This window comes from Chiloscyllium plagiosum, chromosome 21, assembly GCF_004010195.1.
Source record: "Chiloscyllium plagiosum isolate BGI_BamShark_2017 chromosome 21, ASM401019v2, whole genome shotgun sequence".
Lineage (NCBI taxonomy): Eukaryota > Metazoa > Chordata > Chondrichthyes > Orectolobiformes > Hemiscylliidae > Chiloscyllium > Chiloscyllium plagiosum.
Window position 1 is genome coordinate 27871511 of NC_057730.1, and position 24606 is coordinate 27896116.

Sequence of the window (24606 nt, forward strand, 5' to 3'; positions counted from 1 at the left end):
CAGGTCTTAGAGAGAAAGATTCAAACAAGGCTTTTGCCCAAAATGTCGATTTTCCTGCTCCTCGGATGCTGCCTGACCTGCTGTGCTTTTCTAGCACCACTCTAATCAAGACTCTGGTTTCCAGCATCTGCAGTCCTTGTTTTTACATAGTTGGAAGAAAAACCATCAAGTTTCAAAAATTAAAGTGACACTGAGATAAGTGGATTCATGCCATGATGCAAGTTCAGAGAGACCTGTAACCAACTCAAGAACCTGCTTTGGGCGTGTACTTGATTTCAGGAGAAATTTGTCGACTCTGAACAGTTTGACAATGTAAAGCAATGTTGAAAATGCTGTAAATCTTAAAACAACACTGAATATGTTAGAACTGCAAAGTAGGTCACATGTCAGCTGTAAGAGAACCCTCACTTCAATGTTTTGAGAGTCAGTAAACCATCAGATCCTTTTCAGATGCTGATCAATCTGCCACATAGTTCCGACAATTTTAGTTTTTATTTTAGCATGTTAAGGTCCCGGAGAGACCAATAACTTTTAAGAAAAGAGAAATCCAAACTTCCAGTTAATAGCTGAGAGGATAACAAAAAGAAGATATAATGCTTTAAGATGTTTACTGCAACCATTCTTTGAACATACCTTTTAACATAACAGAAAAACTTACTATTAAGCCCGTTGAACTGCTCTTTAATAAGAAATTCAATTCTCGTAGAATTCATCCAAAATGATTCTTAGCTCTTGAAGGTTTACGTTAAATCTTTTCCTTTAGAATCCTGTAAACATTTAATTCCAGAATTATCTTTCATGGTCTGAGCTTTCCTGGAGATATCTCTCTGAGCCAATTTGCAAGCTTTCTTGTAGCTCCCTATTTGGTCTATCCAATCATAATGCAAGCTCCTACTCAACATCCTCAGGGAGCCTACAGATGAACAGAGAACCCCAGAACACAACCTTTACAGTGGTTCCCTCTGCATCCTTTCCGATAGCAACATGAATCACGTGGGCTTTGTATCCAGATAGAAATGCAAATTAGCTATTCTTTAGGCTCCAATTTTCTCTGATTCTGAATTGGACAGTTCAAAGTACATTTATCAGCAACATGATCTTCTTAACATTTCCCTTGAACTTGAAGACTTATAGTCTGTCCATTAGCATCATTGCTGCTTTCGTCATTAGCAGCAATGAACACTTTGTACCTCTTAGGTAAAAACAAGGACTGCAGATGCTGGAAACCAGTGTCTAGATTAGAGTTGTGCTGGAAAAGCACAGCAGGTCAGGCAGCATCCGAGGAGCAGGAAAATTGACGAATCTATTCCTGATGAAGGGCTTTTGCCCGAAATGTTGATTTTCCTCCTCCTCAGCTGCTGCCTGAACTGCTGTGCTTTTCCAGTACCACTCTAATCTAGACTTTGTACCTATTCCCCAGGAAAACAATCTAAACCTTCCTTTAATTTCTAATAACACCATAAAGCAGACCTGTTGTTCAAGAGTCTTTAGCACAGGTTACATGACCCCTGTATTTTTCCCACATAATACCAAAGCAAAATAATTTTATCAACCTCACAATTGTAACAAGTGTCTCAAGTTACAATGTCAATTGAGCTGCAGCTCTAAAAACTATGTCAAAAGATTTAATTACCCATGACCAATGAAACAACCAGTATCACAAATATTGTTGTAAATGAAATCAGTCAGAGAGGACTCAGACAACATGACTACAGTTTGGGACTCTGATTTAGAACTGGGTGAATTTTAAAGCTTGCTGATCACGAGATAAGGATGTTACTTACCAAAATTAGAAAGGGAAGATTAGTAGGTAGGTATTTTGATATCACCTGTTTGACTGGAATTTCCCGCTGGCTAAGGCAATTGCTACAATCTTTACCTTCACCATGCAAATAGTAACAGGAAAGTGGGTCTTAGCTGTAGGCAGAATTCCCTTCTTTCCACATTTAATGAAGCACAGTTTGTCATTAACGTTGTAAATACTCAGAATATCAACCACCTGTAATGGTACATTAAGGGAACTTATTCTCAATGTTATCACAAGACATAGAAAAACACAAAGGGCTGTAAATGCTCCTTAATAGGATGTATTAAATGTGAACCTTTTTCTTACTACTTCAGGGAAATGCTGATACATTTCAATGAGCTAGCTAAAACTAGCTTCAGGCCCTTTACTGCATTATTATTCAATAAACTTTTATTTTAATTTTTCAATGTTAATTAATGGCTATGGATAAAATTATTGAAGGAAGTTACAAACTTTGCATATATTGCCACCTTAGATTCTGCTCTTGTTGGCCAAACATATGATTTAGTATTTATCTGAGAAGAAACATTTTGAAGACATGTAAAAGGGAGATGGGAGATGGTGATGTAGTGGTAATGTTACTGGGCTAACAAATGAGAAGTCAAAAAGTGTGGCACTGGAAAAGCACAGCAGGTCAGGCAGCATCCAAGGAGCAGGAGAGTTGACGTTTTGGGGCATAAGTCCTTCATCAGGAATAATGAATTAAGAGTTTATGCCTGAAATGTCGATTCTCCTGCTCCTTGGATATTACCTGACCTGCTGTGCTTTTCCAGTGCCACACTTTTCGATTTTGATCTCCATCGACAGTCCTCACTTTCTAACAAGCTAGAAGCCCAGATTAATTCTCTGGGAAATGGGTTCACCCACACCAGCTTAGATTAGTGAATCTGGAGTTGAAATGTAGTTTCAGTACTGGTGACTGTGAACTTTCATTAATTGTCATAAAAATGCAACTGATTCACAAAGAAAAAAAAAAATGTTCTGCCATCCTTGAGTCAGGCCTTGGTTTGCCTTTCGACTCACAGCTCTGTGGTTGCCTCCAATTCAGTTCAAGGCCAAACTAAAATGGAGAACAAATGATGGGCTTTCCAGTGATGACAACATCCCATAAAGCAAATATACATTGATTTTTTGATTTTATTATCCAGTTTAAGCATCACTAGATTTCAGGATCTATTGGAAATCATAGTATATACAGTATTCTATGACTACCTCATAGTGGACTGCACTTTTATTTTCTCTCTATTTGCTGGTTTTTAGGAAATATAATACCTGTGGAGACTTGAGAGAGGTATATTTACAGCTCAGGAATAACAGCCACACTTATTTAACCACCTAACTCCACAAACTAAGGCACAACTAATTGGATTTGAGGAGAATTGACTTTTTTACCAACTTACCATTGGGAAATATGTTAGCTTTTTAAGTCAGATTTTCAACTAAATTCTACAATGGGGATAAATCTGCAAATATCGATACCAAGGCAATCATAATCTTACACTTTTAAACTATTTGATCTTTTCAAACAGCAGTAGGGATAAACATTAATTTGGCATCCAAAAGTCTACTGGAGCATCAAGCAGGTTATAAATGATTTGTTTACTAGACTATTTCTTTCATCAATATGTCAATAAATATTAAGTCATGCACTCTTTTGATGTTACATTGTCCAATTTTTCAGGAATTATTGCTAGCACACTAGACTCTATGTGCACCTATACCCATTCCAAGTTTTCATAAACAGAATGAGATAACTTTCTATTAGTATACAGCTGAACACATGCAAAGTTTATTTGTAATTGTCTGCTAGCTTGATATTAGTTTTGCCTTTCTCACTTTATGGCGGTTCATAGAATCATAGAATCCCAACAGTGTGGAAACAGGCCATTTGGCCCAACAAATCCACACTGACCCTCCAAAGTATAACCCACCCAGACCCATTCCCCTACCCTATTACTCTACATTTAGCCCCAACCATTGCATTTAACCTACACATCCCTGAACACTCTGGGCAATTTAGCATGGCCAATTCACCTAACCTGCTACTATTATTTGATCAGGCAAGGGGCAAGTGATGGTCTGGTGTTCTTGTTGAACTGTTAATCCAGAGATCAAGGTAATGTTCTATGGGACCGGAGTTCAAAACCTGCCAGAGCAGATGGTGAAATTTGAATTCAATAATTTTTAAAATCTGCAATTAGGAGTCTAATGATGACCATAAAACTATTGCCAATGGTTGGGAAAAACCCATCTAGTTCACTAATACCCTTTGGGGAAGGGAATCTGCCATTCTTGCCTGGTCTGCATGTAACTGGGTAATTAGAAATGGGCAATGAATGTTGGCCCAGTCAGTGATGCCCTCATCCTATGAAGTAAGTAACAAAAATGTTCCTCAGGGATCAGAGATATTTTCAGCAGCTCTTGTTTGCGATCCCATGAGACAAACTAGGGCTGCTGATTGAAATAATGAAATGCCCATAATCTCTTTGAGGCTGGATGAATGGTCCTTTAGATTGTTGAAACAAACCTTCATGTGCATGGATATTGTGCAGAGTAATGGTCACAATATAGCCTTGGCAAGTTCACAATTTTATTGTAATCTGATGCTTATTATACAACTTTACAAAAAGACATACTTGAGGAGGAGCAGCAGGAAGAGGAGATTGAAATGCAATCTTTATCAGAGGGTCAAGTATTGAAACCCAACCAAAAGACATGATTGCTGAATCCAATTCCAAATAAAACAGCTTAGATTTTCCGAACCAGATTTGTTGCCATTCTTCAGAAATGGTTCTAATCTGGCAGATTGCATCACTTGGTCACTGAAGAATCTGTCCAGTTTCATTTCAATCTACCCCATTTTGTTTAAATCAAGTTGTGTGACCAATTTATGTGAGAAAGTCTGGTGTGTTCATATTGCCTACGGTTATGCAAGAAAGTGTATGCAGTGCAGGAATAACTTGTATTTACTTGTAAGCTCAAGGTAGAAAAAATAGTCACTTCATAGCTGTAATCAGACAAAATAAAAAAAAAAGGGGATTTTAAAAACTTGAACAAAGAGACAGTATTTAGGATACATTTTAAAAGAGAGGAGGGTGCTAGATAAATATAAGGATTTAAGCAAGGAATTCCAGAGTATGGAACAAGCACTGAACAGATGTTTGATGGCAAAACAATAATGGTTGGATGAGAGTAGAGAGGATGTCCAAGAGATCTGAGCCAAGCAAATGATAGTCTTGGGGGGGGGGGGGGGGGGAAGAGGTTGCACTAGAGGAGGTTACAAAGATAATAAGGTGTAAAGCAGTGAGCCATTTCAATACAAAGATAAGAGAGAAGCTGAAATTGGAGAAGTTGAGGGATTAGAAAGCAAATGCATGTCTGAATCTGATAAGTATTGCTCGGCATGCAGTTCAATATTTCAGATCAAATTTTGTCTTGCCAGATATTTGCTCAGTCTACCTTGAGAGATGTTGAAGAAACCTACACACAAAAGGCTTGGATATTAGGTTTTGTTCCCTAAAGTCATGCCATCAACAAAGCAGATTAAATGCAAATTCAGTTGATTCCTAAAATAAGAATACGCTAATGCTTATGGGAGTAACTGATACTTATGAAGCCGACCAAGTGGCTTTGAGCTTGTAACACAACCCTCTATCTAGCATTGGCATAAAATGGCTAATGGCGTGCCAGACCATGTCCTGAGAAGCACTCGTAACAACCAAAACCAATTCTAACATTTGCACTTTCCATTCAGAAATGTGTTAATATTTTAGTCATCAACACACTTGCTGTAAATTCAGAATTTCAATGGAAGCTAGACCAGCAGTGGGAAAGCACCCTCACATTTTATCCTTTTTGACACATCTAAATATTGTTTGGAAAAACAATGGTAAAAGATCAAAATTGAAACAACATCTGACGGAAGTAATGGGTGAAAGGCAGGCTCCAATTAATGCCTAACGAAATAGATTAGTGCACTATCTCCACTATTGTCCTCATCCTAAATCAACTGCCATGCATATCAATTTGCAATGGATACTCTTGTGTTTTATTGAATCCACATCCCAAGTGAGCTGTCAAGATGCAGTTCAAGTCAAATCATCTATTTTACTTTTCCTAGTGTGATGAAAGGTACGCAAGCTCTTTGTGTTGAACCTCAGTTCTGCCTCTTTGCCAAAGTATAGCATGTGATTTGGGAGTAGAAGGCGCAAGTGTCATATTTGGCTTTGGCTATCATTGTGTGCTTTTTCCAATATATTATGAAACATTTAAATGCTTACTGTGTGGGACAGGTGGGGTGTTGATCTAACAAAGACTTCCATCAATCATGGTAACCCTAGTGTGCATCTCCGAGCACATTCAATAACCTAAAATAAGACAAAGAACGGCAGATGCTGGAGATCTGAAACAAAAACAGAAATAGCTGGTGAAACTCAGCAGCTGTTGTAACATTTTTGGGAAGAAAGCAGAGTTAACATTTTGACTCCAGTGACTCTGTGTTAATTCCACCATTTCCAAATACTTTTGGCTAGAAAATGTGCATTAACCTTCAATTTAAAATTCTTAATGAATACTACCTCCAGCATCAAGTCATATGTTTACGCTTTTTTCTCGGATGGTCAGACTTGGATTTTCAGGTTATATTGCCCTCTCCTAGATTCCCCTCCCAGCAACAAAATAAAAACTCCCCCCTATTGATCCGAACAATTTCTTTCAAAGTCTTAGAAACTACAATTGAAATACTGGCTGATATTTGCGGATTTTAGCCGCTGATTGTAACATGAAATCCCCAAAGCTGTCAGTGAAAGTTGGCAGCAAGCCAAAGCCAGTCCAGAAATGGACCAAGAAATTCATAAAACTCACTGACTTGTTTGACATTCTGTGCTGAGATCCAGTTCGTTCCTGCACGGTTTTAATGTGAACATCTTCAGATGAGCAGGAAGCCTATTACAATGAGCTGTCCTCCAGAAACGATGCAAGGCTATGTGCATGATGTGTTGTGGTCCCACTGGCGCTGTCATGGGATAGCACAATTGTGCCAAAGGGTTGGCTTGAAACGGAAACCATCTGTGCCTTGACTGCCGTAAGTCCTCATAATTAAGCATTGCTTTTATGATGACACTGGCATATATTGACTGCAATTATCCATGAGACTGTGCCAGCCTATTAAATAATTGAAGACATTTTTTAAACATTTGGAGTGAAAAATGTATTTGTCCTGTTTTGTTGATGCGACATCCATGATTTACAAACTCCCTGTGCTGGGTTTAGCGGAGTCAGGTGAGATGTAAACTTGATCTTTCCACTTTCTTCCTCTGACTGTTGTGTGGCATGGAGCAGGTTTCTTGCCGATGGCTTCCTTTGCACTCAGCAGGGGACTGACCAGTGTTGTATTGGAAACGTACGGACAGCCAACACACTCTTCATTAAGGTGGGCTCTCCTACCTAAGGGAAGCTGCACTGAATAAAGTTTCTGGCATTTAAAAGATGGCAATTATGATGCCAAGGCAAAGAGAAGGTTCCAGTGTGACTGTGCTACTTCTGGAGGTATTTATATCGATGATGAACAGTGACAGAGTTGCCGTTATTTCATGAGGCTATGAAGGACCACCTCAGAAGGAAATGGGAGCAGTTGGCCGGGAATCTCAATCCCTGAGTCTATCCCTGAGGATGTGGTAATAGTGGTACAGACTTTGGACATCAATGCATTCCCTTCTTAACAAATAGGTGATAACTGAAGTGTCCTGCCCCAGACACTGTCATAGATTAGAGTGGTGCTGGAAAAGCACAGGCTTTTGCCCGAAACGTCGATTTTCCTGCTCCTCAAAGGCTGCCTGACCTACTGTGCTTTTCCAGCACCACTCTAATCTTGATTCTAATCTGCAGTACCCACTTCCGCCCAATACTGTCAGAGATATTTGTAACCACTTTGGGAGGGAGGATGGGACAGGTTGCTCCAGAGGTGAGTTTCTCGTGCATAGTGGGCACATTTTGGTTTGCAGTTGCCAAAATAATCGAGTACTGTGTCAAACAGAGAAGTTGAGTTCTTTATGTACAACATCAGACTGGAACATTCCAAGGCCAATAAGAACAATCCTAGAAACAATCAGGAGTTTTACCTGCCGTGTTTTCAACAACACATCTTGAATTATATTCTCAGAATTCCATCAGCTCTTACTGTACCACTGTAAAAAAGCTACTTTCCTTTCCCAATCCAGCTATACGTATAGCTGAATTTGATATTCTTTATATTATTGCATCTATATCTACAAGATGCAACATATTTCCAAATTAAAAACTGAGAATTCAATTGTTCATGGGTAAAAGGTATTTTTGCACATGCAAAATGAACATAAGCGGGAAAAGAAAGGCTGATGAATGTAGTGCTGGCTGGTAAATGGTAGAGGTATTTCCCCTTTTTCAAACAAGTGCTCATTAGACACTTTTCCAAAGTACTGTATACTGAAGTAACAAAATACCAGAAAAATAATTCTCAAAAATACAGATAACACGTACAGGTTAATTAGAGAGATTTATTTATGACTGGATACAAATACACAAACTGAGCTTTGTCAAACATTTCTACCTGTGAAAAGAAATGTTTTATAGGGTTTGATCTAGCTGGCCAGGTCACTGTTTTGCTATCCATTCCTAATTGTATTTGAGCAGGCAGTGGTGAGCCACCTTCCTGAACTGCAGTAATCCAAAATGTTCAGTTTCATAATTTAATATTGTCTGGGTTAAATATTATAAACAAGAGGAACTTGTGTGAGGGATTGTGCCATGGTCTGAGTCTCCACAGCTCCAGAGTCAAGACTGGAGTCAGGAGGGTGGCAGTAGCCCTGGGTTGTAAAACACTCCTTCATGCAAAATGGGAAAAAGTTGCTTTTTTCCCACCATATCAGGAAGTTATTCACTGATATGATCTGCTATCCAATTAGCAAGGATGCAGAAATGGAGGGGGAGTCACTCAAAAAGCATCCCCCCCCCACCCCCACTCCCACTCCCTGACTTACTTCAACAGCCATTTCAGTGGCTGTCCTTTGTCATTAACATTTCCTACGTTTTGGAGGGAAAAGAGGAGTCTGGATTCTACGAAAGAGTAGGCTTGTGAAACATTTTTTAAATCACTGAATTTATACATAATGGGAAGACACATCCCTCTATCACAAACAGCCTCTTCAGCCACTAAAGTCTGTCGCTAAACATTAGGAAACCTACTTAATGAACACAGAACAAAGTTAAATACCGAATTTACAGGAGCCTGAATGTTGCAGCATGCTGTCCTATCGAAGGCCCACCCCAACACACACTGCCCCACTGGTCATCTGCTGTGAAAGCCATTTGTGTTTGAACTTTAAAAAGACAGAGAAAAAAGTGCTGTGATATTGATGCCCCCTTTTCCTCACGTATCTTCTACAGCTGCTGCTTTTGATTGATCCGTTAGCTCCAAGTGACTATATGCCCAATCCTTTCTCATTAATTGATTGCTCTTGGGAAAATCACAACGAATAATTGTTTCCCACACAACATAGCCTTCTGACCCTCATTTAACCTGGCTGTGGGGTTCAGAAATCCATAGGAAAGTCCTGCCTTTGAATTGGGCTCATCATGTCAAGTCTGCGCCCAAAAACTAATCAAGACCAAAATTCACTTCTATGTTTGCAATATCTCATGCTTAAATATGACTAATTGCATGAAGGTTTATCATGAACACTCATTTTCACATCTCTTTCAAAAGTCGCTGAATTTTTGAATCTAAATCACAGCACTGCACTGTGTTTTCACACTTCAGTTCTTTAATCTCACTTGGCTGAAGCATGTGCCTGGTTCGTTAAGGGCACATCGTATGATCGAATCAGCTAACTTGTTTACTTTACTGAAGGCTGTCTGTGCCAAAAAGGCCTTATAAATCAACCTGCTGCCAATGCAAAGCTGTTATTTATGGAATCAACTTTAATTCTGATTGATTCCATATGCTACGAGCCAATTTTGCAGCTTTTAATCTTTTAACCACCTTTAAAATTCAAAGTTAGTTGCATGAATTTCAGTTTCGGTGCAGTCAATAAATTTACCTTGCAAAGCTTAAACTGTTATCTGTTTTCCCAGTAAACATGCATAATAAATAAATTTATTTATTTCCATTCGATGCCAGGCAAGACAGCTTTTTGATTCACTCATCCTGCTCTAATTCTCAGATGGAATGGTGTAATTGCATTACACTTGCTCTGCAAGTTAGCTAGCTCTATGAATTAACTTAATAATATACCATATGGTGTTCCACAATAAGTGTACAGTTGCTGCCCAATGCTTGAACCAATTCTCACCTGACAACCAATTTGCATGTTCTCCATATGGATGAGAGATGTTCTGCGATGAATAAGGCCACTATTGGATCACTGTTTCGATAAATGATCAAGTGGGTCTCCTTCTATTAACCTACAGTAATGGGACTACTTCTGCCCATGTCATTGTCAGCATGCAGGGTTTGTGTGGCACAAAGCCACAGAATATTTTGTCACATAATCAAGATGTGGCAGATGCTCAATATGTGGATTTGCATCTATTATAAAAGCTGCTTTCCCACCATATTCTAGACAAAAAACCCAATCTTTCAGTCAATTTGATTAGCGCCTAATCCTTGCTTACACCACCTTGCTATAAAATGTATCCACTGTACTTCACAACTTCTTGCTGTTGGAGTAGAGCAGGAGTAATTAGGCCCTTCTTTCACACATTGCTGCAGCAACTTAAAAGCATTTCAAACTTAGGCTTTCATTTTGGAAGCTGAGGGCTGGAGGTCTGTATCACACCTGAATTATGATCGTTGCTTATGTGATAGCAGCACAATTCAAATCCAAAATAATTGGTATCAACCTCAAACATCCACTCAGACTGCACACTTGGCTAAACACTTTTGAAACAATAAAATAAATTCCAATAATGATTGGCTCAAATCTGTTTGCTATTTAACACTTCCAATGCCATCCAAATTTAAGAGTTCCGGTTTGAAGTAATTGAATAGGAAACAATGATCTATAAAGTGCAGTGTCTGAGAGTTTTACCAGAAACGAAAGATCTTTGGGCTTTGCAACAGAATCATGATCTGCTTCCCTTAAGGCATTCCACTGAATCCAATCTGCTATTGGTCCAAATGGATCAGTGCACTTCACTGAATGAATGAATGCATGTGAAAAAAGTTTTGATAGGGGAATTCATGCCTTACGACCTCATCTGTCTAAACCAGAACCTGAAAAAGGTTAACATGTCCATACCAACATAAAGTTGCTTTTGAATGAGGGCAACCAGCTTTACAGAACAACACTTTCCATCAATGGTAAGATTAAATTCCTTAAGACTGACTTTTAAAAGAGACTTTACTTTCAATAAACTTTCTTTTTTTTTGTGCACTGAGTATCTGTTCTTGGTTTGGGAGAAACATCCTTGATCAGAAACACTGGGCTCAATTTTACCATATTCTGGAAAAGTGTCATTTTCATAGAGTTTCATGGAGAATTTCTCTCTTCGAAGCCTAGTGCTTTCATCGCATACTTGCTACATTAACTACCTAGTGCTCCCCTTTGGTGCCCATCCTGTCTGTTGCTAGCCCAATTCTCCCTCTCAATATAACCGGAAATATTCACCACTGGAGAGACATTCCGAACAGTTGTGCCATTTCAAAGTGCAATGATGCACCCGGTGTAGAACTGTCAGTCTGGACCTGCTTTACATGGTTTGTGGCATTTTTCTGGCCTATGGTAGAGAAGGAGAGATTGGTACTCCGCCATGCAGACAAGGACCTAGAGAAGAGATGTCCACTTCCCACAAAACCTATAGAGGAGGCCACAGACATGTCCATTGCAGCCTGTTCCCAGCCTGCCACCCAGGCCAGTTCAGTCTTAGCTGCCCCAGAAATGCCTCGTAAGCCAAGGACCTTCTCTGTTCTGCCAGACTAAATGTCACCACCTTCTCTCCAATACCTCACACTCAGTTTCTCTGCTATTATACACATTTCCAACCAAGGCTCATGCTTTAACACAGGCTCTATTCCCTGAAATATCTTCCCTCATTTGCTCTTATCCACACAATTCAACCACAAAAGTAACCTGTTCTGGTCGCTGCACTTCCCACTCATTGTCCCGGAACACGTGACCACCTTTCTCCCACCTGCACTAGCACGAACAGCTAATTTACATCTCATTGAGTCCCTCCCTGTCTCTTACTCAAGAGAGAACAGGCTACTGTAAGCAGAAAGAGACAAGATGGTTGCTGGGCTTCCCGACACTCAGCTTCTCACTCTCTACAAGGAAAGGAGACTATTCCTGACCACACCAACAGGCTGAAAACTTCTGGCATGAAATTAGACGTTGTCCTTGACTTATTGCACCTGCAGCCCCAACCGATTGATCTCCCTATGGCCATGACTGAGGGCTACTCCCCCTAGACCTTAAGTTAAGGTCTTTTGCTTGAACCATACACAGTACGTGTTTGGCCAATGTGCTACTGTCACAGATACAAGAAGTAACGAGCACATTAGACCAAGGAAAGCCAATGGATGTTATCTTCCTAAACTTCAAGAATGCCTTTGACAATGTGCCGCATGGTGTAAGAGGTAAGGTGCTAGCATCGATCGAAGCTTGGCTATTTGGCAGAGAGTGGGGATAAAAAGCTCCTTCTCAAGTGGTGTTCCGCAAGGCTCAGTGTTGAGACCACAATGTTTCACTTTATACACTTATGATCTAGATGAAGGAACTGAAGGCAATCTGGCTAAGTTTACAGATGATGCAAAGATAGGTGGAGGGACAGGTAGCATTGAGAAAGCAGGGTGGCAGCAAAAGGATTTGGACAGATTAAGAGAGTAGGCAAAGAAGTGGCAGATGGAGTGCAATGTGGGGAAGTGTGAGGTCATGCACTTTGGTAGGAAGAATTGAGGCATGGATTGTTTTCTAGATGAGGAGAAAATTCAGAAATCTGAAGTGCAAAGAGACTTGGGAGTTCTAGTCTGGGATTCTCTCAAGGTAAATTTGCAGGTTGAGTCAGTAGTTAGGAAGGTAAATGCAATGATGGCATTTATTTTGAGAGGGCTGGAATACAAAAGCAGGGATGTACTTCTGAGGCTCTGTAGTTCTCTGGTCAGGCCACACTTGGAGTATTGTGCACAGTTTTGTGCCCAATATTTCAGGAAGGATGTGCTGGCTTTAGAGAGGGTTCAGAGGAGGTCCATGAGCATGGTCCCAGGAATGAAAAGCTTAATAGATGAGGAGCGTTTGAGGATTTTGGGATTTATACTCGATAGAGTTTAGAAGGATGAGTGGGATCTAACTGAAATATACAGAATACTGAATGGCCTAGACAGAGTGGATGGTGAGAAGATGTTTCCATTGGTAGGAGAGACTAGGACCTGAAGGCACAGCCTTAGAGTAAAGGGATGACCTTTTAGAACAGAGATAAGGAGAAACTTCTTCAGCCAGAGAATGGTGAATCCATGGAATTCATTGCCACAGAAGGCTGTGGAGGCCTTAATTGAGTAGATTTTAAGACTGACATAGATAGGATCTTGGGGATCAAGGGTTAAACTTGACAAACTTCCTGGCTTTGTTTCTACGCTGTAAGGCAAGTCAAGTCAGACATACTGTACATCAGTTAGCTCTGCTGAGGTGGGGTGGGGGTTAAGAGGAGCACTGAATGACAAGGGAGAGATGCTGTGAGCATCAGGATAGGCACATAGTGATCAACCACTAAAAGGGCAAGCAAACAGCCCTGAGGTGCAGACTAGTCCAATCATTGAGTTAGGTGCCTATACCTGTGTGTGAACGGTTTTGCAGAAGCATTACAATGAAAGGAGCAGGTGTGCTCCAAAGTGTCAGTTTGCATTGGAGAGGTACATGATAGTGCAGAGACACTGGCATGTGTTGGACACCCAGCGTCCAGGGAGATGAGCCGAGTACAGCCACGACTCTGAAGCACACCCTGAGACATTGGTGTCAGGTGGAGGTCACCAAGAGCAAGCAGCAAGGTGAAATCCTCTCACTGACATTCATGTAGGTGATTCTCAGCGCCTAGTTTTTATCCTGCAGATGGTAAAATGGGGATTTGCATATTAATAAGGCAAGATTAAGTAGTAAGGTGTAATGCGTAATAATCCCAGTTAATAGATCTCTTGCCACTCATTAGCATGAATCTCGTCTCAATGTTCTTAGTTGGAAAATGCTTGTTACTTGTTGTACCTGACGTTGGGAAAGATCTCACTCCATTTCTCAAGGAATTCTCACAAATCTTTCAATGTAGTCCATATCTGTCCTCGAAATTATGCTCATTAACGCTGTTTCTCTTTCCACAGACACTGGCAGATCTGCAAGTTCCTGCAGCATTTTCTGTTTTTAATGTAAATACATTCCTTGGTCTTGGTTTATTTGCGAAGTAATCCTTGGAGTGTTTTTCTTGTCCATTTCTGACATCACTGGGATACTAACAATCGCTCGTAGGGCTCTCAGCCCTAAATCTGTGCTAGCACTATGAAGTCAAATCAACACTACAAGGGGTTAAAGAGCTGTTAGCCCCCTCTTAATATACTGTCCATGTGAAGTTTGCATGTTCTTCCCGTGTCTGCGTGGGTTTCCTCCGGTGCTCCAGTTTCTTCCCACAATCCAAAGATGTGAAGGTTAGGTGGATTGGCCATGCTAAATTGTCCATAATGTCCAGGGATGTGTAGGCTAAGTGGGTTAGCCATGGGAAAAATGCAAGGTTACGGGGGGTAGTGTAAGTCTAGGTAGGATGCTCTTTGGAGGCTGATGCAATCCCAATGGGCTAAATGGCCTCTACTTGCACTGTAGGAATTATATGATTCTATGAAATTAGGATTCTATGATATAAATGGCATGCTGAAGTTTCAAAGGCAATAGAATTGAAGACCTCAAAGAAAAGTGAGTGACAAAGTTAATCTAAACAATGGCATGTGGGAGTTTTACTCTTTATGACCACAATTCCTCTGCCTGCAAAGAATTTTGTTGATGGTCTCCCTCAGTCTATTGAGATCTTAATCTGATAAATTACAACAACACCCACCCGCTTACCTTCCAGCTTTATGTATGATCAGGATTTTAAATTCATGAGCGGGTCTTTGAAGACAAAATGAATGGTTAATCCACACAAATTGACCAGAAGTTAAAATTGCCTACCTTGTTTTGTTTTATTTTGGTATGTAATGTTGTATCGGTGATTTCCGGTTTTCTCTAGACTTAACCACAGACCATGCAAATAGAGCAGGCAAGAACCCTCAGCCTAGAAAGAGCTTTTTGATTAACTGATTCTATCTTCCCCTAATATATCTGTTCATCCCGATGTATTTTTTTATATTGAGCAGTTGGTGTGCAGATGCAGTGAAAAGTCTGTGAGCCAGCTCTTCAAAGTGAAACATACTGATGCAACAATACTTCACACCACAATGCATGTGGCAGTGTACAAGATAAAAATTGGATGATGTAATTTATATTCTTGCATTTTTTGAAGTGCAACAATAGCTAATGTATTGAACAGAATGAAAAAGGTACATAAATAGAGCTTAAATTAAAAAAAAGTTCCTTCTTAATATTATTTGTGAAAGATGTATGATGACATTTAAAATAATAAACTAATTAGAGATTTTCGCTGAAGAAATATTTTTATTTTGCATTTTCATACATAATTCATGTTTTCCAAATATATTAGAAATGAGTTGTTTTTGAAACTTAGTTATGTGCATGCAGCTTTTCTGCATTCCATTTTTGTGTCAAAGTATAATGTACAACTCTAGAACTAAATTTCTAAAGTGAAGTTATTTTTAAGATGTACCTATTTACTTAAAGAACACTTAAAAGATGCACTCTGTAACTTTTTGCATTTTTATTTGCCTTGTGAAGTTAATTATTAATTGATTATCTCTGAAGAAGGCAACATCACTGAAATGAATACTAAAGCAAAATATGCAAGGGTACACATATTAAAGAATAAATTTTCAGACACAACGTGTTTTACTCAACATGCATTCATCCCTAGAGATATTAAGATAGATTTTAATCTTGTCACCAAAGCGCAAAACTGTGCTGTGTATCAGCTATGTTATAGAAACAACGCAATTTTCATCTCCTGATTGCATCCATTATTTTAATGTAGGCATTAACCTGTTTATACTAAGTAGGCTGGTGTTTCCATTTAGATATTAGCTAGATTAATCCCATATAAACTATTACACATCTGCTAGTAAAAGCAATATTAAGGATATTAAAAAATCTCTTGCCAGTCAACCTTTGCACAAGTTTAGGTTGTGCCGCTGATAGTCTTTTCAACACTTGCCCCTGTCATCAGTCTTGGTATTCAGAGGTGTGTTCACGATTTAACAACAAGATAACATAACTCAAGGGTATAACAATTATTCCATTGTCACCTGAACTGGATATATGTGTTATTTCCAAATGTTTCTTCTGTGTGTACTTCAATATTTTTCAAATGTGGATTACAAAAATACCTGGTACAACAGGACTAGGTCTGATCGTTAAGCAGTTTTACTTCGCAGCAGGTGAATATATCAAGTGTGATGAGTCCTTAATTGTGTCAGCTCTTGTTTTTTGTACTAGGTAAGCCAGAAGTCTGAGAATTGTAACATTCAGATTCAAGTATTGCTAGGTGACAATATTCAATTCTGCCCAGCAAAACTGGAGGATGTTACTGCACGGTTTTTGATAGTTTATTCAGAACAGTTTGGTGTCACTGGAGAGGTGTTCAAAGGTCACAAAAGGAGACAGACAGTAGACTTCAGGCTATGACTGTTCTTTCAGTTGTACTACTTGGAAGGGAACTGAGCTACATGGGTTCTGCATAGGAAACTCAGTAAGAATTTATCAGAAATCAGATATCTCAGTGTAGTCAGATTACAGAAGGATCTAGGAATTAGGAGGCAACTAAATGCTGAGGTCTGGACTCAGTATTAGTCCTGGGGAGACAGGAATGTACAAGCCAGATGTCTTTGTGTTAAGCAAAGCCAGAAGAAGCAGCATGCAAGAATGAATACCTCAGTGAAGCTGAGAAGGAGGAGTGAAAGCCCACAATAAGTATTTGTTGGCTGCAACTGAGCAAGAGTAGAGCTCAGAAAAATCCAGTAACACTAGTGACTCAACAAAGCTCAATATTAATGAAAAGCTGAAGTTGTATCTATGTGGAAGTACAATTTCCATAATCCAGGGGAGGATTGATACAGGAACAGAAGGTAATTGACCAGAATGGGAACATTTGTTGAAGCAGTTCATGATCTAGCAGCTCTTGAGGAAGAGCTCCAAGGTCAGATCAGCAGAGGTGAAGAATTATAATTCTTGGTGATGTTAAATGAGATTTAATGCCCCACTATGGCATTAACATCTGGGAGGGCAATTGCTGAGAAGTCTGTGAAATTGATCTTAATCTCATTTGTTATTTTACGTACAGTGAGGGATGGATTCAATCATAAATTAAACTCCATCCACCACTCCTCAGCCTATTGACCCATCTGATCAAGATCCTGTTGTACTCTGAGGTAACCTTCTTCACTGTCCACTACATCTCAAATTTAAGGGCAGCATGGTGACTCAGTGGTCAGCACTGTTGCATCATAGTGCCAGGGACCCGGGTTCGATGCCTGCCTCAGGTGACTGCCTGTGTGGGTTTCCTCCAGGTGCCCCGGTTTCCTCTCACAGTTCAAAGATGTGCAGGTCAGGTGAATTGGTCATGCTAAATTGCCAATGTGTTAGGTGCATTAGTCAGGGGTAACTGTGCGGGAATGGGTCTGGGTGGGTTACTCTTCAGAGGGTCAGTGTAGACCTGTTTCCATACTGTAGGGGATCTAATTTAATCATAGCCTGTGCACTATATATATATATATCACACTAGTTGCACATTTATTATACATTGCATTGTTGTTCTAATATTGTATGGTAAAGTTTATTGTTCATTTAAAACTGTGGAATCTTGTGGCTTTATTCTCTTTGTAAGTAACCTGTATCTCACACTTTCTCTTCTTTAAAACTAAAAGTTACTGATCCCCAGCCAGGTTGGAACATAAATGTGATGGACTGGTCTGGAATCATAACAGAAACAACCTCAGTTACGATCAGATTCAGTTATGTTCAGCTTGTACAATGATACCAAATAATGAAACTTGCCTTTCCCAAACCTTGTTGATGTAAACAAAATAAATCCAACTACTTATCTTAAGCGACACATGGTTTAATAAAAGTTATGAATGTCCTCACAGATTCCTGTTTAAAGGGATATGGGGGCTATATTGAATAGCTTGTAAAAATGGACTTGGAGATTGCGATGCACGAATAACCCATGCCTCTTGATTAAAATTCAAGAAGAATGCTGACTTCACGCTGCTTTCTCATTAGAATGATTGCTGTGTGCCGTGCTATTTATTGACGGAAGCATCAACAGGGAACTAAAACCATAACCTCCTGGCACTTCATAGAACCAGCCTGCTCTGTTTAAAGCTAACCTGCAGCTCGTGGAATATGCATAGAGGAGTGACAGGGAGGACACAGATCTGATACATTAATGAATTACACAATATGGGACTGAATGGACACCCAGCTTTATGGATGCAGCACTGGAGGTCATGCTGAAGGAAGTGCTACATAAGGCAAGTACCAATACCTGCATAGGACCAAGAGACCCCCAGTATATTTGCTACATAGACTATGGGAGCAAACATTGAAGTCAGCGCAAGCAGTGTACCCCTGAGGACCTCGAAACACCACCACAAAATGTTCATTTACCTGACATTAACAATAAAATGCAACCAAGTGCACGATGAGTTCTTCTGTCTTGAAAAACAGGGACTTACAAAACTAGAACCAGCCAGAGTGGGCGAGCTACCCAAGGAGTAGTAACTTTCATGGGGGAAATGATGCTGGCCATTGTTGGAAAGGCAATTGCTGAGTTTCTGGCTAACAAGGTATTTAATGAACTGAGGATGAGAGAATTCTCATATCCAATCCTTCTCCTCTTTTTCCACTTCCGCTTTACCCCACACTAACCTCTGAATTAAAAACTGGTCGCACTGGTAATGTCACTAGAATAACAATCCAGAGCCATGGGCCAATGTTCTGGGAATATGGATTACAATTCCACCATCACAGTTGTTTAAATTTGAATTCAATAAAAGTTTGGAATAGAGAGCTAGGATAATGGTGACCATATAACCACTGTTGAGTGTTATTAAAAACCCACCTGGTTCGTTCAGGTTCCTGAGGGACAGAAATCTGCTAATATCACCTAGTCTGACCTACATGTGACTCCAAACCTATAGTAATGTGGCTGATACTTCGCTACCATCTGTGTGATTAGGGATGAGCAATGAATGTTGGCCTAACCTGTGACAGCTACATAAATGAACTAAAGAAACAAACATGTTCTTTTCAGATACTCAAATAATTCACATTGGATAGGCAGTGGAGGATAAAAATGATAAAAATCCTCTGAAGTGATTACATACTCAGCTAATAGTTCAGAAATTGAACCTGCACATCATGTAGAGGACAGCAAAGAGTGCACATGCATGTGATGAGATACTGGACTTCAGTGGCTTGCAGCCAAGGAAGGAAGAAAGGATAATGCAGGAACCTTCTCTCTGGTGGGTACAGTCCGTCATATGTTCTGCTGAGGACTCAAGACCACAATGAGGGTTGAGTATCAAAAAAATTGAAGGGATTGTACCCGGAAATTCTCTATGCATTGGGAAGCTGCCTAGAATAGCTGCAGTCAATATTAAGGAACATGGAGGTGTCCATTGCCAACTTGACACAGAGTTTGCAGCCCAGGCTCCTCAATGTAATGGCCTACTCCATAAGAACACTGTTGGAGTATGCAGCTATAGTGCAGCATCTGATGACCTATACTTCAGCTTCCATTGCAACACCACCAGCTTCCACCAAAGATCTGGGTGTTACAGTGGAAACTCAGACTGGTGCTGTGCATTTGCAGACTGCTGCCTTCTAAATACAGATAATCAAAGGGGCTTGCAATCGTTAAGTAAGTTATTCCCTATTCAGTTGACTAGGATTACCAAGGCGCCATCCTGAGGAGTGTTACCAATTCCATGAAGCATGGCAGCATTCGAAATTGCACCCCAGCCACTCAGCCAATACCCTTTCTGTTGTCTGTCAACCAGCTCATCCAGACCTCTGGTGCCCAGGCAGCAGAGGTGCAACATGAAACTCTGCTCTTTAGCATATAGTTACTCAAAGTCACCCTCCAAAGCTTTTTAAAAACAGTTACACTGAAATTCAGCAGCCTTTCTTTAAGCTATGCTGCACACATGGAGTACAAGCATAAGAGAGACAAATGTAACTGGAAGATAGACACTACGAGATACATATAGTTGTTTATGTTATGTGCAATATGAAATGATTTCATTTACAAAAAAGCAATATTTTGGAATGTTCATTTTTGTTGTGGCTTTTAGTTTTGTGTTATGGCCCAGACCTGTGGTCTATGACAGAGGAACCTCTGGCAAATGGTGATTTGAGGTTATGGTTACTGACATCCCTGGTTCCTGTAAATAAGAAATAGAAAGGAGATGTATTATTTTCCTTTCTCCAACGTCTCCTTCTACATCTTCTTGAACTTTTTTCCTACTCTGCATGACCGCTGCTCATTCTCCCACTCACGCTCTATTTCAGAGGGAAGCTCAGGTCGTGCACCTATGGCAGGCTACTACTCATTTCTGCAGAAGCCTGATGCCAGGGAAGGGTCTTTAGGACTTGCTATTATCACTCCTCTAAACAATGTAACTTGAAAAAACTACAGAAAGCCCTCTACCCAAATGCTTTTAGAATACAACAAAAGAGAAGAAATCAACTAGTCACTAATCTGAAAGTAGTTTATGATCCCATTACACAGTGATCTTGAGTGGAATTTCTAGCTGCTTATCACAAGTGCTGCCATGTGTCGTTAAGAGAAGACAGGAGCTGAAAGATTGAGTTCCAAAGCAGTCACACATTAATTAGAGTCATGTACTGCCTAATGTGTACATTTTTGGTATGTACTAATTTTGCGCACATGCTGACTACTTCACCAATATTGTTCTGCACATTTCACTGACAAAAATGTGTGTGAAGGTAGTGGATGCAGCTCTCAAAGGCGAGACCTTCGGCTGAACCACCGGGTCAAATCCGGCTGGGCTAGCCGCCCCCGAGCACTCAAAGTCGGTATGAGCAGTCAAGTTCGCTCCCATCACAGTTTGGACCACTTGCCGACTTGGGAAATGCACGAAAATCGGCCCCAACGCGGGGGCCGGTCCGCTCTCAAAGTCGAGACCTTCGGCTGAACCACCGGGTCAAATCCGGCTGGGCTAGCCGCCCCCGAGCGCTCAAAGTCGTTATGAGCAGTCAAGTTCGCTCCCATCACAGTCTGGACCGCTTGCCGACTTGGGAAATGCACGAAATTCACCCTGTACGCGGGGGCCGGTCCGCTCCCGAAGGCGGGACACTCACCCTAAGCCTGGCCCCACCGCCGGCCAACACACCCTTCAAAATCACACCCATCCGACAATGCTACTCAAAAAGGATCCAAATTCAGAAACCCCCCCTTCAAAAGGCACTCCGTCCCCGGCCACACGACCGGGGCATGCTCCCCTGGGCTCCAAAGTTTCCCGGTCCCATCTTTAATCCGAGGTTCCATGTATATTGTCCACCCGTATTTCTTAATGTGTTTAACTAGCTCCTCAACTATTTTATTGTGTCTCTTAATCCTCATATTTTTAACAGAGGGACACCAGCCCGAAATATGTGCTATTGTCTCAGAGGGATCATTACATCTTCGACAACTTCTGATTCCCAAACAATACTCAAAGCATCTAAATCACAGACATTACCAAATCCAGTTTGACATTCAATATTATTGACTTTACTTTTAACTCCTCCCCCCCACCCCAAATTCACAACAAATGCATGAGTCCAGCACAGAAAAGTCCTGTTGAGTGTTCAGGACTGATGCAATGGGTGTGAGATGTGTACCAATTACTGAGAAGGACTAACCACAAGTTTAATTTTTTCCATTTTGAAGAAACATTCTCAAAAGCTTATGTGAGCATTTCAACCACCTTGGTCATTAATGTGGGCCGTTTGAGAGAACACTTTGCTTTGTGAGGTGTACATTCAAACACAACCTTAATCCAAATGTTTTGAGTAGAAAATGGTCCAATACCTTTGAACATAAAACATTTCTGGGAGTTTTTTTTTAAATGTCTTATATTTCAATTATGTAATCATAAACAAATGATCTGAGAAATTTTCCTGATGAAAGGTTTTTGTCTGAAACATTGATTCTCCTGCTCCTCGGATGCTGCCTGACTTGCTGTACTTTTCCAGCACCACACTCTCGACTCTAATCTGCAGCATCTGCAGTCCTCACTTTCGACTTACAAATGTTAAGTCAGTTCATTTTTACTATCTATTAAGTTGAGAACATAGAAAGCAGGTATCAAGAGTAGGCTCATTACCCATCAAGCCTGTTCTTTCCATTTACAATGCATAATCTTAATGATCATGGACTCCACCATAACATCATTGATCTTTGATAACAAGCTACTCTTTCACATTTGTCCAAATAATCAGAATCTCAACTAACACAGATAACAGAACATGAGAAAACATTGCCATCAAATTTTAATGATCTCACTCTAAAAGTTCTTAAACATATTTACTTGCTTCAGTTCATTATCTACCTGCCTCGAACCTTCCAATTGTATATGTGGAAACAATTTGTCGCAGATGATCAACAGGAAACCATAAATTAAAGATGCAAATGTCATCTTAAATTGGATGAGTGGTGACTCATTACTTTCCACATAATCTTTTCTCTCCCACCTCCCTCCTACTCTGTTTGTGAAAACTTGCCAGTGTCATGTTTTAATAAATCGATTGTGTAGGTGAGTAGATTGAGTGCAATGAACAATAAAATCACAGAATGCTTACAGCACAAAAAAGAGGACACTTAGAGTTGTGAGAACATGGAATGCGTTGCCAGCAGCAGTTGTGGAGGCAGGGTCATTGGGGACATTTAAGAGACTCCTCGACATACATATGGTCACAGAAATTTGAGGGTGCATACATGAGGGTCAGTGGTCGGCACAACATCGTGGGCTGAAGGGCCTGTTCTGTGCTGTACTGTTCTATGTGTCTGTATCAGCTCTCTATAAAAACAACTCAGCTAATAATACTCCCCAATCTTTTCCCAATAACCTTGCATCTTTTTCCATCCCCGAATAATCCTGAACACATTCCTCTTGGTCAAAAAAATTAGGGTACAGATTGGGTGCATTCATTTCACTTTTTGTTAAAAAAAAATTCAAGAGGGACCCAATATGTTCGGGTGTTCAATCTGTTAGTGTCATCCTAAGGTAAGGATTTGATACAGTGGCTAGCAAATGCCATGGAGACTCTATTCCCACAACTGCAGCAAGAACATTGGACCCTCAGAAGAATATCCTATGTGGAAAATTTTAAGTTACATGAGTAAACCAACAGAAATCCAATGGAATTAACGGGAGTCAACCTTTTGCGATTAACCTTTCAGTCACTGTCTTTGACAAAACAAAATTACACACAAAACTGTTTTGTGAATTTGCCTGCTCCATAGCTTGTGAATAAAACTACCATTTCACACATTCTTAAATGTATTTTAATAGCCTGTAAATATGTGTTAGAATCTGTTAAGTAGTCTTTTGCAACACCTCACAATATAGCAGATATGGATTTCATAGTTAAATTAATTAGTGTATTAGCAATATAAAACAAAATTTCAGAAGAGTGTTTTCATGAAAGGAGAATTGTATCACTGCTCTGAACTGTGTTTGTGTGATATTGTAAGTGGACTGATAGATTTAGACTACTTGCACATAAAATAAATCATAAAATTATTGCAATGATAATTTCACTATGGCTTTGGGGGCAACTTCAAACATAGCGTGTCGTGGGAAACCGAATCAATCAGTTCAGCTCTTCATTTTACACACTGCCTACTTTTTACATTCCATTTACTTCAATTAAATATACATAAGGCGAGGTCTGCAACAGAGATCCATTTCAGTTGGGTCAACTTCTATCAGATGCTTAAGTTAAAAATGCCCCCTCAAGGTTAGAACTCAGATTTTCTACCTGTTACTGATCCGATTATTTGGATCTATTTAATGCTGGTCCATTGCAATACAGACTCTGTAATACATATTCCATGTATTAAAGAGAATTGAGGCTTTGATAAAAATTCATAGCCCAAAACCAGAATTTCAGGAAGACCCATGGCTTATTTCTGTGCACACTTCTATGGGCCTGATTTTCTCCTCATTGAAGATGACAGGAGAGGTAGCCGTGAAATGAAATTCAAGTTCACCTCAATCATTGATGTTGGATAAGAAGGTGCATTGTTGACTTTCTCAGCTCGCCACCAATTGAGGCCCTAACTGTGGTCAATTAATGGCAACTTAAGGATTTCAAATTACCATCCCCTGTTTCCCTAACAGTTTTCAAAGGTGGCTAGATTTCAACTTGGGAAACTGGGATGGCTTGCCCGACAGATTAGAGGTCCCAGTCTGAGCACACTCAGAGGTACAGAAGGAGCATCAAGTGTGATAGCCTCAGAAAACCACTCCCGTGCCCTTGCTACAACTACAACCACCCTCCCATGACTCCCAGCCTACAAATAGAGGACATAGCGTACTTACCTTCACACTGCTTGATCCCCTGAGGAGTTGGCCTTGACTGGTAGAATCACAGAATGGCTATGGTGCAGAA

The 24606-nt window shown here is 40.2% G+C and overlaps 1 protein-coding gene across 8 annotated transcripts in view; it reads right to left on the reverse strand.

The window, feature by feature from the left end:
• Positions 1-24606, reverse strand: part of rbfox1 (RNA binding fox-1 homolog 1) — a 1725607-nt gene that overhangs the window by 604365 nt on the left and 1096636 nt on the right. Inside the window, exon 1 of one of the 8 annotated variants that reach the window (XM_043711603.1) lies at positions 6088-6209. The exons of the other annotated variants lie outside the window; for them this stretch is intronic. Coding sequence (XP_043567538.1) covers positions 6088-6129 — 42 coding nt within the window. The 5' untranslated portion in view covers positions 6130-6209. Of the gene's footprint in view, positions 1-6087; positions 6210-24606 lie in introns of those variants that run through there. 8 annotated transcript variants of the gene reach the window in all.